The following is a 23371-nucleotide window of genomic DNA, read 5'->3' on the forward strand; positions in this document are numbered from 1 at the left end:
CTGATGGAATGAAAACACTGTTCAGCTCAAGATAGACTAGAAAAACTTCAAAAAAGGTCAGTCTCAGGGAGTGAAAAGGCCATTCAGCTCAGGTCAGACACACTCTGGGAAAGTCAATGAAAGGGTCCTAATCACAGCAAATCAACAACTAAGACCCTCAATCCTGCCTCAGTAAAGGGGCAAATCAGTGAAACAACTTCCAGTCCCAGCTCAGAAGGCAAATTCTGGGAAAATAGATTGCTTTCTGAAAAAAGCAAGCAAAGCTACTCCCTGCAAACACAAGAGGCCCCCTGTGCTCAAAACCAAGGCTCAGAGTTGCACAAGAAGCTTGGGATAGTGCTACCTTTACCCCAGGAGCACAGCTCAACCAAAAGTAAAAAAAAAAAAAAAAAGCAAATACCAAAAGAAAAGGAAAGAAAATAAGCAAGAAACAGAGAAGAACCTTGACTATAGAAAGCTACTATATTGACAGGGCAGACTAAAACACAAACTCAGATGATGGCAAAATGTGCACAGAAAAAATCTCAAAGAGTGATATGAATTCATCTCTGGCCCAAAGAGGCTTCTTGGAAGTGCCCCATCAAAAACTTTAAAAGGCAGATAAGAGAAGTAGAAGAGAAAATGAGAAAGGAAATGAGAAACATGAATGAGAAAGTTAACAGTTTGGAAAAAGAAGAAACACAACTCCTTCAAATGTAGAACTAACAAAATGAAAAAAGGGATAGAAAATCTAACTGAAGAAAATCACACATTAAAAACTAGAACAAGGCGAATGGAAGCTAATGACTCTGTGAGACAGCAAGAATCAGTCAAACAAACTAAAAAGAATGAAAAAAAGGAAGAAAATGTGAAATATCTCAATGGAAAAATGGCTGACTTAGAAAATAGCTCCAGAAGAGACAATTTAAAAATTATTGCCTATCCGAAGGCCATGATCAAAAAAAAAAAAAAAAAAAAGAGTCTGAACAGTATTCTTTAAGAGATAATTAAGGAAAATTGTCCTGATATTCTAGAAGCAGAATGGGAAATACTCGCTAAAAGAATTCATCGATCACTTTCAGAAAGATTCTACAAGGAAAACCCTAAGGAACATGATTGCAAAATGCCAGAACTAAAATCTCAAGGAAAAAATACTGCAAGACACCAAACAAAAACAATACAAATATCAAGGAGCAACAGTCAGGATTCTTCAGGATCTTGCAGCTTCTACAATAAAGGATAAGAAGGTCCAGAATACCATATTCCAGAAAGCAAAGGACATAGGATTATAAACAAGAATTAACTAACCAATGATATTCAACATCATCTTTCAGGGAAGGCAATGGAACTTCAATGAAGTAATAGACTTTCAATCATTTCTACTGAAAATAAAACAGAATTAAACAAAAAATTTAATCTACAAACACAGGACTCAAAATAATCATAGAAAGGTAAACATGAGGAAATATATATTTAAAGGTCAAACTGTTTACATGGGAAAACAATTTCTTTTAACTATTGAGAACAATATCTGTCACTGGGGCAGATAGAGAGGAGCATCACATGGACTGAGAGCATGGGTATGAATGGGCTCTGATATGATGACAGTAAAGAAAAAGACACTAAGGGGTGGGAAAAGGTCAGTACTGGAAGAAGAGGAAAGGGAAACTATAATGGGAAAATTAGTATATACAAAGAGGTGCAAAATATCTATTATAATCCAGGGAAAGCAGGGAAGGGAATGAGCATTGTGTGAAGCTTGATGTCATCAGTTTTGACTCTAAGAGAGAATAACTTAATCATTCAGTTGGGTATGGAAATTTATCTAATTCTATAAAGAACTAGAAGGAGAAAGAGGAAAAGAAAAGGGAGGGACAGGACAAAAAGGAAGGCAAAAACACTAAAGAAAAAGGAAGAGAAGCAGGGAATAGAAGACAAGGCAGTAGGTGCACTGGATTAAAAAAAAAAAAAACTACCAAGAGAAGAGAGGAAGGATAATAGGAGATAAGGTATTTGGTGGAGTGGGTAAAAAACAACAACAACAACAACAACAAAAGACAGGGTAGAAAGAAAGAATAAAAGTACGTACAGGGGAGAAAATAGGAAGGAGGGAAATATAGAACTGGTAATCATAACTGTGAATGTGAATGGGATAAATTCTCCCATAAAATGGAAACAAATAGCAGAGTGGATTAAAAAACCAAAATGCTACAATATGTTGTTTATTAAGAAACACATTTGACACAGAGAGACACATACAGAGTAAAGATAAAAGACTGGAACAGAATTCATTATGCTTCAGCTGAAATAAAAAAGTAGGAGTAGCAATTCTGATCTCAGATAAAGCAAAAATAAAAGTAGATCATATTAATAGAGATAAGGAAGGAAAATACATCTTGATAAAGAATCCTGTAAATAATGAAGTCATAATAATACTAATTGTGTATGCACCAAGTGGTAGAGCAGTCAAATTCCTAGAGAAGATTTTAAGGTAGTTATAGGAAGAAATAGACAGCAAAAGTATACTATTAGGTCACTTCAATCTTTTCCTCTCAGAATCAGACAAATCTAACCACACTAAATAAGAAAGAAACTAGGAAGGATAATAGGATCCTGGAAAACCTAGATATGATAGGCCTCTAGAGAAAATTGAATAGGCACAGAAGAAAATACACCTTTTTTCTCAGCAGTACATGGCATCTACAGAAAAATTGACCATGTATTAGGGCATAAAAAACCTCATAATCGACTAGAGAAAGACAGAAATAGTAAATGCTTCCTTTTTAGATGACAATTCACTAAAATTTTATTCAATAAAGGGACAGGTAAAGATAGACTAAAACTCAATTGGAAGTTAAATAATCTAATTCTAAAAATGAGTGGGCCAAACAACAAATCATAGAAACAATCCATAATTTCATCCAAGAGAATGGCAATAATGAGACAACATACCAAAACCTATGGGATGCAGTTCTTTGGACAAACTTTGTATCTCTAAATAGCTATATGAATAAAATAGACAAAGAGGAGATCAATAAATTAGGCATACAACTGAAAAATTAGGAAAAGAACAGATTAAAAACAACAACAACAAAAAAAAGATAATTAAGGGCAGCTAGGTTGTGCAATGGATATGGAACCAGCCCTGAAGTCAGGAGGACCTAAGTTCAAATCTGGCCTCAGACACTTAACACTTCCTAGCTGTGTGACCCTGGGCAAGTCACTTAACTCCCAGTTTCCTCAGAAGAAAAACAAAACAAACAACAAAACAAAACAAAAAAACAATTAAATACTAAATTAGAAATTCTAAAACTCAAAGGAGAAATTAATAAAATTTAAAATAAGAAAATGTTGAACTAAAAAATGAAACTCAAGAATTGATTTTATGAAGAAAAACTTTTGGATAATTTGATTTTAAAAAAGGAAAGAAAACACCAAATCACCAGTATGAAAATTGAAAAGAGTGAAGTTACCAACAATGAAAAAGAAATTAAAGCAATAATTAGCAGGTATTTTGCCCAACTCTATGACAGCAAGTCTGGCAATATAACTAAAATGGATGAATATTTACAAAAATATACATTGCCTAGATTAACAAAAGGGGAAACACATTACTTAAATGGCTCCATTTTAGAAAAAAGAAATTGAACAAACCAGTAATGAACTGCCTAAGAAAAATTTTTTAGCACCAGATGGATTCAGAACTGAATTCTACAAAAAACAATTAATTCCAATACCATGTAAACTCTAAGGAAAAACAGGTAAAGAAGGAGTACTGCCAAATTCTTTCTATGAAGTGATACCTAAACTGGGAAAAGCCAAAACACAGAAAAAATTACAGATCTATCTCCCTAATGAATACTGATACAAAAATTTTAAATAAAATATTACCAAAGAGATTACAGTAATTTATCAGCAGGATAATATACTATGACCAAGTGGGATTTATACCAGGAATGCAGGGCTGGTTCAATATCAAGCAAACTATTACCATAATTGACCATATAAATAACCAAAACAACAGAATTCATATGATAATTTCAATAGATGTGCAAAAAGCTTTTGACAAAATACAACATTCATTCCTGTTAAAAACACTAAAAAGCATAGGGATGAAAGGAGTTTTCCTTAAAATAATAAGCAGTATCAATTATAAAACCAATATCAAGGATTATTTGTAATGGAAAGAAGCTGGAAGCATTCCCAGTAAGATCAGAGATGAAACAAGCATGCCCATTACCACTATTATTATTCAATATTGTATGAGAAATGTTGGCTTTAGCCATAAGAAAAGAAAAAGAAATTAAAAGAATTAAAATAGGCAAGGAGGTAATAAAACTATCACTTTTTGCAGATGATATGATGATATACCTAGAGAATCCCAGAAAAATTTCCCAAAACCTACTTGAAACAACTCACAGCTTTAGCAAAGTTGCAGAATATAAAATAAACTCACCAAATCATCAGCATTTCTATGTTTTATTGAAAAAGCCCATCAGCAAGAGATTGAAAGAGAAATTCCACTTAAGATTACTATAGATAAAATAAAATACTTAGTGCTTTATCTGCCAAGATAAGCCCAAGAACTATATGAACACAATTACAAAATGCTTCTTACATAAATAAAGTCAGATCTAAACAACTGGAGAAATATCAATTGTTCATGGCTAGGCCAAGCTAATATAATAAAAATGTCAATTTTGCTAAAATTGATTAACTTAATTGGTGCCATACTAATTAAAGTGCCAAAAATTAATTACAATTAATTAATCAATTTAAAAATTAATTAATAACAAAATTAATCTGGAAGAATAAAAGGTCAAGAATATCAAGAGGATTAATTGAAAAAATATAAAAGATGGTGACTTACCAGAGCTAAAACTATATTATAAAGCAGCAGTAATCAAAACCATTTAGTACTGGCTAAGAAATAGAGTGGTACATCAGTGGAATAGATTAGACATACATGACACAATAATCAAGACCTATAGCAATCAAGTATTTGATAAACACTCAACTCCAGCTTCTGGAATAAAAATTCATAATTTAATAAAAATTTCTGGGAAAACTGAAAAATATGTCAGAAACTCAGCAGACACCTACATCTCACACCTCATACTAAAATAAAGTCAAAATGCATACATGATTTGAACAAAGGATGATACCATAAATAAATTAGGAGAACAAAAAATTATCAAATTCTTGGAGAAGGGAGAAACTAGAAGAATTCGAGAACATTATGAAAAGCAAAATCAACAGTTTTGATTATATTAAATTAAAAAGGTTTTGTACAAACAAAACCAATAGAAACAAGTTTAAGTAAGTACAAAGCTGGGGAAAAAATCTTTACAGCCAGTATTTATGATAAATGTCCCATTTCTAAAATATATTAAAAAACTGTGTCAAATTTATCAGAATACAAGTCATTGCTCAATTGATAACTGGTCAAAGAATATGAATAAACAATTTTCAAATGATAAAATTAATACCATTTAAAGTCATACGAAAAAATGCTCTAAATCACTATTGTTTAGAGTAATGCAAACTACAATAACCGTGAGATACCATCTCACACCTCTCAGATTGGTTAAAATGACAAGAAAAGATCATGATAAATGTTGGAGGGGATGTGAAAAAACTTAAGACACTAATGCATTGTTGATAGAGCTTTGGAATGATCCAACTATTCTGGAAAGCAATTTGGAACTACATTCAAATGACTATAAAAACTGCATATGCTTTGACCCACCAGTGCCATCACTGACCAGTATCCCAAGGAAATCATAAAGGAGGGGAAAAGACCCACATGTGGAAAATGTTTGTAGCATCTCTTTTTGTGTTAGCAAAGAAATGGAAAATGAGTAGGTGCCCATCACCTGTGGAATGGCTCAACAAGTTGTGATATATGAAGGTAACGAAATATATATATAATATAAAATATCTCTATAAAAAATGGTGAAGAAGTTGATTTTAGAAATTCCAATACTATGTAAACTATTAGAAAAAAATTATATGAATTGGTGCTTAGTAAAACAAGCAAAACCAGGAAAACAGTGATTACAATAACAGCAAGAATATGTGTTGATCAACTATGAAAGACTTGGTTCCTCTCAGTTCAATGATCCCAGGCAATTTCATGAAAAAATTGGATAAAAAAAGCAATCTGCATCCTGAAAAGAACTAAGGTGGACTGAAAGTAAACCAATACATGCTATGTTCACTGCTTTTTTCTTTTTTTGTTTAATATCTCCCATGTTTTTTTCCCTTTTGTTCTGATTTTTCTCTCCCAACATGATTCATAAGGTGATGTATATTAAAAATAAATGAATCTACTAGGAAAAAAAGACATTGCCAGTAAACTTCAAATTAATATTTATAGTAGAGTGGTAAGATCAAAAGCTAAATTATATATATATATATATATATATATATATATTATACTTATCTTAAGTAGCATTTTATATTTCAAGCCCATCTAATTCACATTTAAAATCTTATCTAATGAATAATAATTATCTAGTGTGAATTTAGGGTTACTTATATTTTAGAGTTAATATTTAGAAGCATAATATTATCAAAGTATTTACAGGGACCTTTAAGCTTACCACAAGTGAGAAATTTGTTCTAGACATTTTTCACCAATGTCATGTGTGTTGTGATGGAGTTCTTTGTTTTTATATCATAAAAAGAACTCCTTTATAAAATCTGATTTATTTTCTAGTGCTAAAATATTATTCTCCATAAAAGAAATATATACTGGATATTGCTTATTTACTGTGTACTATTGTTGTGGAGATGACAGTTACTAGCCATGATATGCTACTTTCTGTTTTCCTCCAGAATTTATGCTTTTTTTTTTCAATGACCCTGAATTATCCTTAAGTCAATTTAGTTCTACTTCTCACTAAAATCAAAAGCAAAGTAATAACTTATCAAGTGAACTTTTTGATAATAATACATATAATAAATACAATGGGCTGGTAGGTAGCACAGTGGATAAACTGCTATCTGTGTCAATAAGTATGAAATTGCACCTACAATCAGAAAGACTCATCTTCCTGAATTCAAATCTTGTCTCAGACATTACTTGCCACGTGACCGTGGGCAAGTCTCTTAAACCTGTTTGCCTCAATTTCCTCATCTGCAAAATGAACTGGAGAAGGAAAGGGAAAACCACTGCATTGTCTTTGTCAAGAAAACTCCAAACAAGATCATGAAGTGTGACACAAATGAAATGATTGAAAAACAACAAAAAAGCCAATTAAAATATCTTGCTCTCATACTATGACAAACACCACTTCAAGGTGTTTTTAGCAGTTTATTCATATATACTTTGAGTACCATCTGAAGCATGAGAATGTGGATTGTGGATCTAATAAAGCCTTTTAGCTATATTAGACTGTTATTAATGGATCAATATGTGCCCCAGAGTTTCACAATGCTATTACAATATTATTATGTTTTTAAATCATTAATTCAAAATATTTTTCTCTTTACTTTTACCATGCAAAATGAATCATGAAGAAGAACATGAAATATAGAATGAATTAAGGAGTTTCCATTATAAATACCAAGCTTCGCATTTACAATTTATTAAGTCCTATTCTATTGTTGTTTATTCTATAAGTAAGCAATAAGTCTTTTCTTTCTTAGAGGTCACTCTTGAGGCATAATTTACCCACATGAAATCATGTTTGTCTTTAAATGAGAAGCTCTTGCTCACATCTATTAACCTCCCAATATTTTATATTTTTCTTTGCACACACTTTAATATAACCTTTTCCCTATATCTCCCTGCCACTTCTCTTCATTCAGTTCTGGAAATATGATTAGATAGTGGGCAATAATTAAGATGAAAGTGTTACTTGTAGGCAGGAGGGAACATTTAAGTGGCTATGCAGGGCAATTCAATGCCCTTTGATTGAAAGCACCTGCTTACTGAAGATATTAACAACCTCAGAGGATATTCCTTATTCAACAGCTGCTTCTGGTTTTCCAGATGAAGCCTATAACCAGAAGGGCCTTTTCTATTTCCCAAGAGTCCAACAGATATTACTTCTTTTCTCTGGGATTGACCTTGTTACAATGACCATTTCCATCATTCTTTTTCTGGTGGAACAGGAATTCAATTCAATTCGATTCAAATCAGCAGGAAGCTATCAATGGAAGCTTAACTTTCTCTCTACAGAACTGGTCTCTCTTAAGTACCAAATCTCTGAAGCTTATATCTATTGCAAGGTACTTTGGTTCCATTATACAATCTCTTTCTCACCTCATGAAAATATTCTTCCTTGAGACCTGCTCACTCCTTAGAATCAAGACTTTCCCCTGCTTCCTAGCTTCAATATCCCACTTAGCTAATAAACCCATTCTCTTAGAGAACTTCCTGAGAGGGTCAAGAGTTATTTTTTCTTAACTGTTAATCATTACCTTGATCAGAATGTATCACACTTTTCACTTTATCTTCATCTTTTACTGTCCCTTTTTATGTATATTCCCATTGTAAAACAGTCTCAAAAAGAAAGCAAATTCACTAGGAAGCAGGTATGATGAGGTCTCAGGACTATTCCTCCTATATGATTTCTGTTTTTACTTCTGTCTCCCTATGGAACTTTAGAAAGAAATTTTTTTAATAGTTCCTTTGTTGTTATTGTGATGTTACTGCTGCCAATGCTTGCTTTATAATTGTTAATGCAATAAATATCTCTCTAATCTTTTTCTCTGGATAATTTATATTGTTACTTATGTTATTATGTTATATTACTTATGTTATGAATTAGTTGCTATATGTATGTACCTTTTATTGTAGTTCTACTACTCTGGTCTAGTTTTCTTTGTAAGAGTGTCTTAAATGCCTCTTTTTTTTATTGGATGTCCATCTTTTTTGATTATTAAACTCAAGTATGTAAGTTGGGGCATTTTGGGCTGCATATTGAATTTGCTTTACTCTTTGGAACACATTTCTTCCATACTCTCCTTTGGGTAGTGGCTTTTAAAGGAGGTATAATAGATTTATTTTACTTGAATTTCTTTCCCCTTATAGTTGAAGGTATTTTTTTTCCTTTTCACGTGGAAGAATTTTTAAGTGGAATTGTTCAATGTAACCACTGTGTATATTCAGGATCATTTTTTTGTCCTTGTTTTGTTTTCCTAAAGGTGATATACAGATTCTTCCAGTTTTCAGTTTCTTCTTAGAATTTGGGGTCAGTTCTCTTACATAATTTTTATATTATGTTTATTCATGGTTTTTTTTTTGACTCTTCTTCTGGGTGATGTATGAACCTTAGATTTTCTCTACATACCTTGCCTTTAAGATTGATATGTCTTGCTTTGTGTTCTCCTAATATCATAGCCTCTGGCTTGTCCATCCAGATTGTTCATCAGTTCTATACATTGGTATTTCAAATAAGTTGGATTTTTCTCTTATTTCTTTGAAGATATTTCCCTTGGGGATCCAAATTTTTCTATTCTTCTAATTATGTCTGTGATTCAGAATATATATTCTTGCTACTATAATCATTTTTTCTTGAGCCATTTGGAAAGATTTCATTGTGGTTCTAAGATCTTGGAGGAAAACAGAGAGTTCTTTGCCTTATTTATATTAATTCAGTTTCTTTTACCTTCATATAATAGAAGTGTTTGGATCTCTTTAGAAGTTTTGGAGTTATCTTCTGCCTTTTTTCCAGTAAAATCTTCTCTATTGATTTATTTGCTGAGTTCAAAGTTTGTAACTGAGTATTCTTGCTTCTTAAATCTTGAAAATTTTCCCAACCCCTCACTTTCTGACTCTCTATTCTTTGATCATGGATCCCAGGGCTGAAAAGTGTCTCTGCCTCCTGAATTTCACTTTTGAGCTGCCCACTCTTAGTCCCTGCAAAAGTACACTAGGATGGATGCCCATACTTCCCTTCAGGTGTGGTGAATCCCTTTCCACAAATATTATACCAACCTACTTCAGTTGCTTATTTCTTTAGTTTTCTGGTTCAGTATACTTAGCCCGATGCAGATATATTTCTTCTTCCCATTGCACCTGATAGGAGAAGAGTAGTATTCTGCTGTTTGTCACATTTAGAATGGAGGAAGGGAGTGTGCTGATAGCAATGATATTATTGAATGAATAAGCCCATGAGTCAGATTTTCAGCTTTTCCAGAATGCAAGAGAGTATAGTAAGAAGGTGTTGAGAAGTGTATAAAGGCTTGGGGCAGTTAGTCATTTTTGCTATTAATTAATCAGATTTTTACCTAATTAGACACTGCTCACTTAGGTTGTAGAAACAGATGACATTATGTTACCTAATGTACATAATTCATATTTTGATTAGTTTTGAGAAAGTATGAAATTTGAAGAAAATGGCTAGTCTTTTTTTTCTACTCTTCTTATTCCCTTAGCCTTGATTAGTGATCCCTACCTTAAGACTATATACAATCTTCCTAGATAGACCACATAGGTCCTACCATAGCCAACAAGGAACAAGAGGGTGATGATTTTTCCCAGATAAGAGAAGGAAAAGAGTTCATGGATTAATTAGGGAGTTGTGAAATAGATTCTGCACTAGACCGGCATGTAATCCTGGCAGTAACCCATCTCTGCCGGGTACTTAGCTCAGGGATCGTGGTTAGTTCCTAAAGTGAGCAAACTAAGACTGTTTTGTATCACAATCTGGGTAAGACTTTGCAGAATGTTTCTATGTATTAGCAAGAAAGGAAGATCTAGAAAAGCCAATACACAGATACAAGCACACACTCACATATTCACACACATACACAAAGCTCCAACACTCGGATTTCAATGTAAAAAGCGCAGCACACAAACAGATAACAAAGAAGATGCTAAAACCAGAAGGCAATAAAACCCAAGAGATAAAGTTCTTTTAACAAATGTAAAATAATAAAAAAAAAAAAAGGGAGTGAGGCAATAACTGATGAAAAACTGAATCTTGTGGACTCCTAAAAACACAGCAGACTCTAAAGAATGGGTTAAAATGAAAATTAAAATTCATCAAAGAAGAAAGTGAGAATAAATACAGGTAAGATCTTATAACTTTCAATCTAGAATTTAAAAATTCAATTATTATATTTTTAAAAACTAGATTCAGGAAGGTAACTGCTTATTTATGTGTGGTGAATGAGAGAAAGGACTTGATGAGCATGTTGAGATTATGAACTTGTATGACTGGAATGATACACATGCATTGACAAAAATATAGTGATTTAGAAGAGGGGGAAGAAGAGAAGATGATTAGGGAAATCTGCTGGAAAAAACAAAAGTAGAAAGAAGCAAAGGTTTTTAAGATTTTGTGCAGTTATGGTTGGGTTTTGATTTACCTTGATGAATTGGGTATCTCCATCAAGATCATATTATTAACACATTGTGATAATTAAGACGACATAAAAGAAATTTCTTGCTTATTTTATCTTCAAATTTGAAATCAAGAAAATAATAATCTCTAGAAATTTCCATCATAAGCAAGTTGTTTTTGGACTTAGCATTGTCTATTTGGATTTATTACCTGCAAGAACTTTAGAGATGATTTTACAGATGAGGAAACTAACAGAGAGATTTTATTTGAGCTTAATTATCATGAAAATAACTCTGGATTTTGAGTTGTAGAATTTGATACACTATGCTGGTATTTTAAATCTAAAAAATATATCTCAAATAGATATTGCTAATAATTTTCCTTTGACCATTTCGGTAATGAAATAATTTCAAAATGAGGTCATCACTAATAAACAACTTAACAGAAAACCCTATGTATTTTAACTATTATCTCCTAAGGCTGTATTATAGAAACTCATTTTTGATGGAATTGAACTATTTTAACATTTGAGTCAACTCATTTACCTAAATGGAAAAGTATAATTACTGCTGGTTGATTATAAATGTAACTTTTAAAACAAAGCAAAAGCTAATGTGGTTTGCTAAAATTTAACATTGCTAAAATGAAATCCATTAGTTTACATTAAATAAAGTTATCAGTTTTTATTTATGTAATACTACAGATACTAAAAAGTTGTAGAAATGTCTATTAGAAGCTATTACTGTTTTTAAATTTTTGGTATTTTTTACTTAGATATCATTTTCATTCCTGGATACATTGCTCTTGCCTCTCATATTCAGTGAGCCATCACTTATTTGTTTTTAAAGGCAGAAAAAAGAAAGGGGGAGGAAGAAAGTAATTCAGGAATAATATCCAGATAAAGAAATTTATATTTCTAATCATATGAGAAGGTGCTCTAAATCACTATTAATCAGAAAACTGCAAATTAAGACAACCCTGTGATACCACTACACACCTCTCAAATTGGCTAAGATGACAGGAAACAACAAGGACAATTGTTGGAAGGGATTTGGGAAAACTGGGACACTAATACATTGTTGGTGGAGTTGCCTACAGATTCAACCATTCTGAAGAGCAATTTGGAACTATGCCCAAAGGGTTATAAAAAACCGTGCATAAACATACCCTTTGATCCAGCAGTGTTTCTACTGGCATTATATCCCAAAGAGATCTTAAAGGAAGGAAAGGGACCCACATATTCATAAATGTTTGTGGCAGATCTTTTTGTAGTGGCAAGAAACTGGAAACTGAGTGGATGCCCATCAGTTGGAGAATGAATGAATAAGTTATGGTATATGAATGTTATGGGATATTATTATTCTGTAAGAAACAACTAGCAGGATGACTTCAGAGAGGCCTGGAGAGACTTACATGAACAGATGCTAAGTGAAATGAACAGATTCAGATCATTATACATAGCAACAACAAGACTATATGATAATCAATTCTGATGGACATGGCTCTCTTCAACATTGGGATGATTCAAATCAGTTCCACTTGGGCAGTGATAAAGAGAGCCATCTACACTCAGAGAGAGAACCATGGGAACAGAGTGCAGTACACAAAATAACATTCTGACTCTTTTTGGTGTTGTTCACTTTCATTTTATTTTCTTACTCATTTTCTTTTTTTTATCTGAATTCTCCTGTTTTGCAAGAGAATTGTATAAATATGTTTATACATATTGGATTTAATATATATTTTAACATGTTAACATATATTGAATTGCTTGCTATCTAAGAGATGGGGGTGGAGGGAAGGAGGAGAAAATCTGAAATGTAAGGCTACGCAAGGGTCAATGTAGTCAAATTATGCATGCATATGTTTTGAAAATAAAAAGTTTTATAAAAAAAGATAATTACTTGTTGAATGAACCTCAAATCAGTAGGGTAACCATTCCTGACCATGAGTACACTGACCACAAAACCCTCTAGGATTTTCAGTTCTTTTCAGTTTGGGAAGAGAGGGAAAATATTAGAAAAGAGGGGAAAAATAAAGGAAAAACTTTTGAATGGGAGGTCAAAAGTTTTAACTCTTAGGCATGACTGGTTGGTGAGAGACTCTGGACAACTAGTAAGGAAAATAGATATGGTGGTTGTCCTAAAACTAAAACTTGAGAATGAAGTAGAAGTTGCTTCCCACCACATACAGGGTTCCCTTCCATAAGATGGTGAGAAAGGACCTCCATTTGAATGGATAACCTGGAGGTTTTCTCAAACCCTTCACTCACAGAAACAGAAGCTAGGAAAGAAGTTCAACACAAGAATTGAGGAACAATGAATGGACCTTCGACTAACTTCCATTTGTGTTTTCTCTAACCTTAATTATGATAAAATTTACATTTACTGAATTTTATGCCATTTATCATGACATCTGTGGTGAATTCTGTCCTTATGTTGTTTAATGTCCCTTTGTTTGCAGCATGAGGATGCAATGGGAGCCACACAGAGAAGGTAATCTTTCTGAGCATGGGGGCTGGAAGCTCAGCTTCCAGCCCTTTGTGAGAGAGTTTTGTTTAAATGGGGGACAAATATAAGCCTTTTCACAGCTACTATTCTAAGAGAATTGCTATGAATCTGGGCTCTGTTGCATTAATCAACCTCATAGACATAAGTCAAGGTTATGATACTAGCATCTGTACCGTACACAGACTAATTTAGTAGAGCCAGAGCACCAAGGCTCAAATCCCAGCTCTTCCTTCTTACCATAACAGAAGACCACTAGGAAAAGTTATTCCAGTGCTTTTAAGCAAGTGTTTTCTTAATCTGGAGGCTAGCCTAGATTACCTGTAAAAAAAAAAACAAAACTTTCCAGTTCTATATTGAAGACTTCAATATTGAAGATTGAAGACCACATTGTTTTCAATAATTCTTTAAAGTAATCAATACCTCAACCAGATTAATTTCACCATCTTTTAGGTCCCAAAGAACATAATGAAGCAGTGGAAAGAACACTAGTCTACTAATAGACTTGAACACTAGTTCCAGTGCTCCCACCAACTAGTTTCTGATCCTAGAAAAGTTGCTTAGTCTCCCCAGACCTCTGTCTTGCCTGGAAAATGAAGAGATCAAAACTAGTTTGTCTCTATGGCTCCACAAAGCTCTCTGTCAGACTCTAAATGAATTATTCTAAATATATATCAAGATATGTATCACAACTTTAGTTTTGAAACTCTAAATTTGAGTCTGTAGTATGCTGTTAACAACATTTGGTCTTAGTACTGCACACTCAATATCCACATGACTAAATGACTATTGTAATTTTTCTCAGGAACCACGTGGCACCCTTCCTTTCCAATAAAACAATGACCTCAGGAGGTAGCTAAACAGTGTATTACAGGAGCATCCATCAGGACCCACAATACTACAAACTCCTGCAGGCTAAAGCACTCCATAAACATCTCTTGTAAAAGGCATTTGGTAACTAATTAATGTGGTTCCAGATTCAGGAGCCCTGTGCTGTTTATATCTCCTACTACCTTCAGCAGCTTCATAAAACTTGCTTTGGCTATGTAGTCATTTCACATGGGTACACACTAGGAAATATTCCAGTTCTGGAATAATTAAAAACATTCTGCCCTATCCTAGTAGCCAATCAATAGTCTGCGAATGGGGAGGAAAATGGAAGAGGGGGGCTGCTAAAGAAATATTTGCAATCTCCCTGTCCCTGAACTTTCCTTAGTGTATTTTATGTTGGTAAAGAGCTCTGCAGCATCCACACAATGGAGTGAGCATGGAATGGCTGCTAAGCATGCTTTAAAACTTTTTGCACCTACAAAGAGAATCATGAGCCAAAGCACAAATGCTTCTGACCTCAGTAAAACTAAGGCCCTGATTTAAAACTCTACTGGAGGTCTAACATCAGAGAAAAATTTTGAGAGGAAATCTAGTACCAAAATATGCTTTGACTGTGACTTTGAAAAACATATTGACATCTACCCCAGAAAAAAAAAATCAATCCTTCAGTCAATACTTGTCCTTAGTCAATACTGGCATTTCTCCTCATTAATGATGATGTACTGCCCTTGACACTGATGATGAGTTCTTTTCTTTTGAAGGCAAATTCAGTGTTTACAGGATGTTTCACATCAATCAGGAGGAAAGGTAGTCTGCTATATCCACATCTTTTTGGCATCAATGGAAAGATGAATATGGATTTAAGTGCCATAAGAAATAATTGTCAAGCCAATGTAGTGGGCTTGTAAGGATGACAGGGAGAACTGAGTTTCAAATTAATCTTTTATGGGTATGGGTATTCTATGACTTAATAACTTATATTTTTACTGAGTAAACTGAATTAATATTTTTCCCTAAGTTTAATAATAACTGAAAAATGTATACAATTTGTTTAATCTAATTCACTGTAATAAGCTTTTTTTCTTAAATGCCCATATGGTGGACATTGTGCTAAGCATTATATTTGGCAAGAGGGATATAAAAACAAATACAAAAGTATCTCTATTGTACAGAAACTTATGCTCAACTGGAAGAAATAACATATATGCAAATTATACAAATATACATATATATGTCTAACATAAATACTTAGTCATTTTAGGGGCTGGAGTGTACTAGCAAAAGGAAAGACATATTAGAGGAAGTAGCTCTTAAGGTAGACCTTGGAGGGAGGGAGGGTTATAGGAGGAAGCAGAGGGAAAGAACATTTCTGGGACAGAGAATAACCTCTGTATCCAACGGAAAGGAGAGAGAACTTAAAATACCAAATGTATTAATTAGGCTGGCATGTAGATTGCATGCCCAAGAGGAATGGGAAATTAGTTTAGAAACAGAGAATGGAGTGACATTCTAAGGAGTTATAAATACCAGAGGAGTCTTTATTTTTTTTTTTCTCCTCAAAGCAATAGAGAATCACCAAAGCTGCTTGAATATGGGAGAGCTATTTAGTCAACTAGCATTCATTAAATGTCTGCTGTATACACACATCAGGACACAAAGAAAAATTAAATACAGTCCCTTATTTCAAGAAGCTCTTAGTCTAATGGGGAGACAATGTGCAAAGATTATGCACAAAGAAAATATACACAGGATCCATGGGAGCTAATCCAAAGAGGGAAGGCACTAGCATCAAAGAGAGCCAGGAAAGTTTCTTGTAGAGTTAAGATTTTATATGGGACTTGAAGGAAGTCAGGGAAGCTGGGAAGCAGAAATGAGGAGTGACGGTTCCAGGCACTGGAGGCAGCCAGTGAAAAATGTTCCATTTAGGGAGGATTATCATGTGTAAATAGCAAGGGCAAAAGTGTCATGTGTTAGAAAATGATGTAATGGGGGACAGTGTTTGGTGGGGATAAAGTGCAGAGGTAGTATGTAAGAAAACTAGAAAGACTTTTGCTTTGGAAAAATTGCTTGGACAGCTGAATAGCGCGGTTTCCTCCATAAGCTGTATGTCCTTCAAGAATAGTCCAGTCTTTGAAAGCTCAGGTAAACAAATCATAAGCCTATAACAACACCTAGATCAGAGAAAGAGACTATGGAGCTCAGAGTAGGAACATTGAGAAGTACTGGTGCTCCAAGCACAGGTACCTCAGGGGAGGTTTAAGACATTGAGAAGAGCCCAGGAAATTGAGGTTAGGAATAGGAGAACCTGACCCTCTGATCTAAGATTATGGAGAGGCAGGCTCATTCAGTCCCAAATCAAGACAGAAAGCACTATGAAAAACATTACAATTCAATAGATAACCAAAAAATGTGGTGGTGGTGGTTGATCATTAGTTTATTAGAGGACCCATGACATCATAGCTGATATATTGACTTGTGCCTAAATTGGATTTAGGTGAGGCCGAAGGGCTCCTGATTATCTCCCAGAGACATTAGAAGCCCAGTGGCAAGAAAAAGTGGCAAGACAACTGGCAATGAAAAGATCAAGACCTTGGCATCTTGGAGCTCCAATTAAGTATTCCTCAGTGCCTTGGGCCACTGCAACAAAGGAGAAGTCTGCACATGCTTGGGGTAGACATCTCCTTAACTCACCCCCTGAAAAAGTAAAGTCAGTAGGAAATAAATCTGCAAGTAAAGCAGAACCCAAGGGAAAAAATAGTTTCACTTCAAGAATTACAAAGCGACTGAAAGAGATGAACCCCCCCCCAAAAAAAAAGGAATGATCTAGGTGTGGGTAGGAATCTTAAAGGGAAAATATAGTTTGGCTCTGAAAGTAGATAGCCTTAACCATATAACAAGCTACATGAAAATTTAGGTGAATCAAAAAGAACTCAATGACTCAGAGACAAAACCTATTAGAACAGAATTTTAAAAATGAAAAATACTGAAGAAATGATTCACAGGCAAACTTCCGGGAAAAAAAAAAAACCTTGAAAGATTTATACAAACTAATGTAAAGTGAAATGACTAGAACTAGAAAAACATTGTACACCATATAGTCTATGAATGATTTAGCTCTTCCTAACAACACAATGATCCCAGACAAGTACAAAGGATTTGGGAAGGAAAATACTGTCCTGAATATAGATCAAAGTACACTTTTTTCACTTTATTCTTTTTTGTGTTTGTTTTGTATTTTTTTTATCCTTTCTTTCACCACTGTGACTGATATGAAAATATATTGTACATGATAGCAAATATATAACCTATGTGAAATTACTTCCTTGTCATTTTAGGAAGAGAATACGGGAGGGAAAGGGGAGAAAAATTTGGAACTCAAAATCCTGAAAAATGAGTACTAAAAATTGTCTTGATATTTAATTGGGAAAAAAGTACCATTGAATAAAATGTAATTATTTAATTTGGAAATCTTCTCAAAAATATGTTACATAATTTGAACCTGAAGAAAAATAATTCTAGGTTCAATTTATCCTGGATTATTGCCTTTGGTGTCAATAATTTAAGTATCTTTTGGTCTAGGAAGAAACTAGATTGGAAGATCAAATGTCAGAACCAATTAGTCTAATGAAAGATGTTTGTCAGTTATACTCTTAAGAGAGTAGGCCCTACCTACTCTGGCCTCAATTAAGTCGAGATTTGTTAAAGACCTTAGCTGAAAGGCCATTCAGGGCCTAGAGATGTCTAGTCATCCTGATTTATATCTTACTACTGCACCAAAGGGCTCTGCCTTTGCTTTCTCCTTCAGTGACCTTGCACATTCCCCCCTCATTTAATTACAATTTACTTAAACGTCATGGCATCAACTCCCTGATCATGGTCCTCTTTGAGAAGGAAGGACAAACAGCAGCAACAAGGCTTTGTGCTACTTCTTGGATATTTCCTATGATGGGGATAAGGAATGAAGTCATCATGCCCTACAAAGATCACTGGGTAAAGAGCCCTTCCAGATCTAGTGGACCATGGCCCAAAAGCCTAAAGTTGCTATTTCAAAAGGAAACAGAGTTAGGGCCACCTCTGTCAAAGCAATTTGATCAACTGCCTCTTTTGGATTTTTAAGTTATGTTTGGCAATTCCATCTTAACCTTTACTCAGTGCTAGCACTGGCTCAGACTTTTTCTGATTCTGGCTTTTTCCCTTGATCCTAGGACTGAACCTGAACTGGGTATTGATGAGTTTTCCTGCTAACCCATGCTTCCCTATTCCTCCCCCTGGTCTTCCTGTGCTCCCAAAGCTTCCTGAATTGGCTGTTTCTTTCTGAATTCATATATCCTGAATTCGACAAATTAGCAGCTTTGTAACTATTTCTGTCTTTTGGCTGTATCCAGGGACATTGCCATAGCTTCAACCATATTACATGGCAGATTAACCCTGGCAGTATGTAGGAGTTGCCCAAAGCACTGTCAAATATGACATCAAAGTATACCTGGTACGGAGTTAAACTGACAAAATTCCTTCCTTCTAGACTCTTACAATCAGTAACATGAAAGGGTTTGGTTTTTAAAGATAATATTCAGTGAAAGAAAAATATATATTTGTGTTGGTTTTATAAGAAATATATTTCAAAAAGAATTGAATTGCATTAACACTAAAATACTTTTTATTTCTTCCCTATTCACACTTATTCAAAGATGTTAACTCAAAATGAATTAGGTTGGGAAAATAGGAAAAAATAAATTTTATTAATATAAATAACATTTAATATTCATTATTAAATATTATATTAATGTGTAGTATAAATAATATATAAATATATAGTATGCTATATAAAATATATAATTATATACTAATTATTATATATTATAAATATAAATAACATTTAAATCAGTCATTGGCTCTCTTCTTTCATGGTGAAAAAATAATCAGTAAAATAGCTACCCAGTAAACCACCTTCAACCTGGTCAAATGGTTCTAATTAAAGCTTCAAAACAAAATACAAAAATATAGTAATATACACTAATAGATTGGGAAAGACATTTTCAGCTGTCATTTAGTCCCATGCTTCAATATTTTCCATTGGTGCCTTTTTGTTTCTATGAAGAGTGTTTGAAAAGACAAAGTGCTTGAAAAGAATCTCTTACCTATTAACATCCCAGACTTTTCCAGTAGTATCCAGGGAGGAAGAAGCTATAAAATCTCCACAGGAATGCCATGTGCAGGACCAGACTGCATGACTGTGTCCTCCCAGAGTCAGAATGCAATCACCTTTGGCCAGATCCCACAGTTTCACTGTGGTATCTCCACTGGAAGTAGCCAACTTGGTACCACTGTTAATAAGAATATAGAAGAATATGTTGGAATATATGCATATATGATTTTAATAAATTTTAAAAATAAATAGAAATCTTCTGCAATGAACATAATTGTCTACGTTTCTACGTATCTCAGTAGAAAAGTGGCCTAAAAAGCTGTTAAAAATGCCCACTACTAATAGAGACATCTTTATGTTCATTTATTTATTTAATAAATACCAAATATTTATTATAAATTGAGGGCAAAGCATCACAAAAGTGATTGGACATATCATAAAACTGTACAACACACTGACAAACTCAAGAAGCTTGGAGATGAGTAAAGGAAATTTCACACACACACACACACACACACACACACATACCCCTAAAATTCCAGGCCATATGTGGTAACGTTATATGGCTATTACAAAGTACACGATGTAAAGATGTACATGTACAGAAATGGAAGGACCACTCTGAAGAAAAAAAAAAAAAAAAAAAGAACTGGAGCTGAGTTGTCAGGGAATGATTCAAATAAATTGGGACATGGCAAAAAGGCTTTCCCACAATGCGTGTCCATGGCCATTTGCTTTCTGAGCACAGTTACTATTCATGAAGCCTGTTGCTGTTTGACCTCTGTCTCTTCAGCTCACAGTATGCCTTAGCTTAAAACAATCAATTTAGATGTTCCAGGATTATCTTTCTTCACTTATCATTTTACAGCAATTTCTGAGGAAAAAAAATCAGTTCATGTAACTATTTTTTTTTCCTTAAAAGAATAATATTTGTTAGCTTTTCTTGAAATTCTAATTATCACAGGCATTTTTTAATATATGAAGGATAATGTTCTGTGTAGCACAGGGGAGCCTTTGGTCTCAGTAGAACAATCATTTACTCATTTCTGTGACAGGATTTAGGGTTCTGCCAAGTTCCCCTTTCCCCAAATAGCTTACTCTTCTATTATGTCATGTTTCTAATTCCCATAAGGCAAGTTTTTTTTCAATAATTAACAATTGAGGTTAATGTTTTCTTAGATTAATAATACAAAGGATACATGAGGAAAAGAGACAAAAAATACACAAAGGAAAGGACAGAAGAAGAAACTCAGGTTTGTCAGTTTCATGATTTATCCAGGAGAACAGAATTCTAGGATGAGATTTAATAGGGCCAGATAATATGAGACAGACTTTGAACAAGATACAGGGATAAAACAAAAGACTTCCTGCGACTAAAAAGTGCCTCATTTATTAGCAGGAATGAGAGAAGGGCCCAGGAAATTATTTACAATTTTGAGTGAGAGGACATGAGTTCGCATCTTAGAAATGTCAATTACTGCTACCTCTATGACTTTGGGCAAGTTCCTCTAATGCCTCATTTTTTTCATCCACAAAATGAGTGGGTTAGATGAAATAGCTTGTAATGCTCTCCCCTATCTTTGAGCAGAGAAAAAATGTGTCTTGAAAATTCTTCTCCAACAAGCATTTTTTTTTCTATACACAAGATTCCCTGATAAATCATGAAGATAATCACTCAGCAAAATTCTGATTATTAAAACAGGTCAATATATTAAGGTGCTTGCCACTTGCACATAGGGAATAGTAAGCAAAGTCCAAATGGCAGAGGTATTTCCTATAGAGGATGAAGCCCTTTCAAATGCTACTATTTGGATTTTACATGCACACTTGCTATCATATTTCTTATCTTTTCAATGGGTGCAGGAAATATTGCAGAAAGGAAAAGAACTCGGAGCTGACCATAAAAATTATATTAAAAACAAATAAGTAACAAATTTACTTTAAAAAATACTAGTATTGGGGGATAGTGGTATGCTAATAACATCAAGTAACCTATCATTACATAGGAACTTCCTGATGAAAACCATTAACATTCTGAATAAGATCGACCATTCAGGAAAACTAAATAGAACAATAAAAATCATTATTACCCAAATTATAATACAAGGCTAGTTCATTGAGTTAAATTAAAAATATCAGAGATGAGCATTGAAGAGAGTCAATGAGTTTATAACTAGAATAAGAATAAAATAAAAAATAAGAATAAGAATAAAAAAGTAGGTTAGATTGAACATAGGAAGTGTGTTATAACTTTCATGATTCCAAGATGATTTCTGTTGCTAAATCCATCTTTTTGATGGAAAAGTTCCCTTTACTAAAGTTAGGGATGTAAGATAGATGCTTTTAGTATTGCATTGATACCTAAAAAATATTTTTAAAAATCCTAGAGTTAATGCCTCTGGTACTTCTGTGGAAAATCTTTTGAAGAATGTAGACTAGAACTGCAGAATAAGAAGGCATGGATCAATTGCCACCTGTTTATTGTTGAAGATTAACATTCACAGTGCTGAGATAATAGATCTGTTGAAGGCGGAGTGTTTTTTTTTTTTTTTCTTTTTTCATGACAAGTGTAACAAAATGAATCTTTCTTCTTTCTATATAGTGTGTGAAGAAAGTTTCTGCAGCAAGTTCATACAAATATGACTTCATAGTGGTCAAAATCCTTCATTGGTGGTACATAATAAAACAGAAGCAGCAAGACAATATTTAATAGGTTAAATCTCCTGTAGCACTAGGCTAAGATTCAGCCAGTTATCATTTCATTTAAAGCCTCTGTGATGTGCTATCTCCCTTATCATTAGTAATACAAGAAAGTATAGTGGAATGAGTGTACATGATCAACTCCCATGGCCACATGGAATTTAAAAGGAGAAACCACATGGACAGTATCTTATGTGAGTGTTTGCTCATAGAAGTGTCCTTGTTGGTAGACAGAAGGCAAAATGCTGCAAAGGAAAAAGTGTTAAGAGTTGGGAATCAGAGGTTTCAGGTTCAGATCTCCACTCTGTCACTTAATCTTGGGTGATTTGGGCCGTTACATCTCTGGGTCTCAGTCTTCTGATTTAAATGATGAAAAGTCTTGAGAATATGATTCCTAATCTTTCTCACATTTCTTCAGTTCTTCTGTTATTCAGTGTTGTCAAGGCAATACTAAATAGGAGTGAATCTTGAAATGTGTCCAAAGTACAATGGAAAATTCTAGTGTGAGGACAAGGAAGCAGCAGCACATTTCCAATCAGGACATGTGTCCACTTATTACTTCTGTATGCTTGGGGAAATCACTTCTCAATTGTGGCACCAAGTTTTTTCATCCGTAAAATTAAGGAGGTTGGACTAAATACTCAGTAAGGTCCCTTCTATCTCTAAATCTATGATCTGTAGATATTATCCTGTCTGTATAATGGGTATTTCCTCTTTTTTTGCCTCATACCTTGGGGACTTTAGCTTCCAAAGACTGGTAATTATGATATTGCATCCTTATCCAGAGAAAAGTTGAAATGGCATCATCATTTCAACTATACTTTTGCATGTCACTGGCTTTTCCTTTAATTTAAATTTAGTTGGTCTCAGGCATTTATTCAAGACAGATGACCAAGGATGATAAGGAT

General features: G+C 33.9%; 1 protein-coding gene across 4 annotated transcripts in view; it reads right to left on the reverse strand.

Moving 5' to 3' along the window:
- Positions 1–23371, reverse strand: part of SPAG16 (sperm associated antigen 16) — a 1146423-nt gene that overhangs the window by 515683 nt on the left and 607369 nt on the right. For all 4 annotated transcript variants that reach the window (XM_031958103.1, XM_031958102.1, XM_031958104.1 and 1 more), the window contains exon 12: positions 19756–19941. In XM_031958103.1, coding sequence (XP_031813963.1) covers positions 19756–19941 — 186 coding nt within the window. The remainder of the gene's footprint in view (positions 1–19755; positions 19942–23371) is intronic.

Source organism: Sarcophilus harrisii, chromosome 3, assembly GCF_902635505.1.
Source record: "Sarcophilus harrisii chromosome 3, mSarHar1.11, whole genome shotgun sequence".
Classification (NCBI taxonomy): Eukaryota; Metazoa; Chordata; class Mammalia; order Dasyuromorphia; family Dasyuridae; genus Sarcophilus; species Sarcophilus harrisii.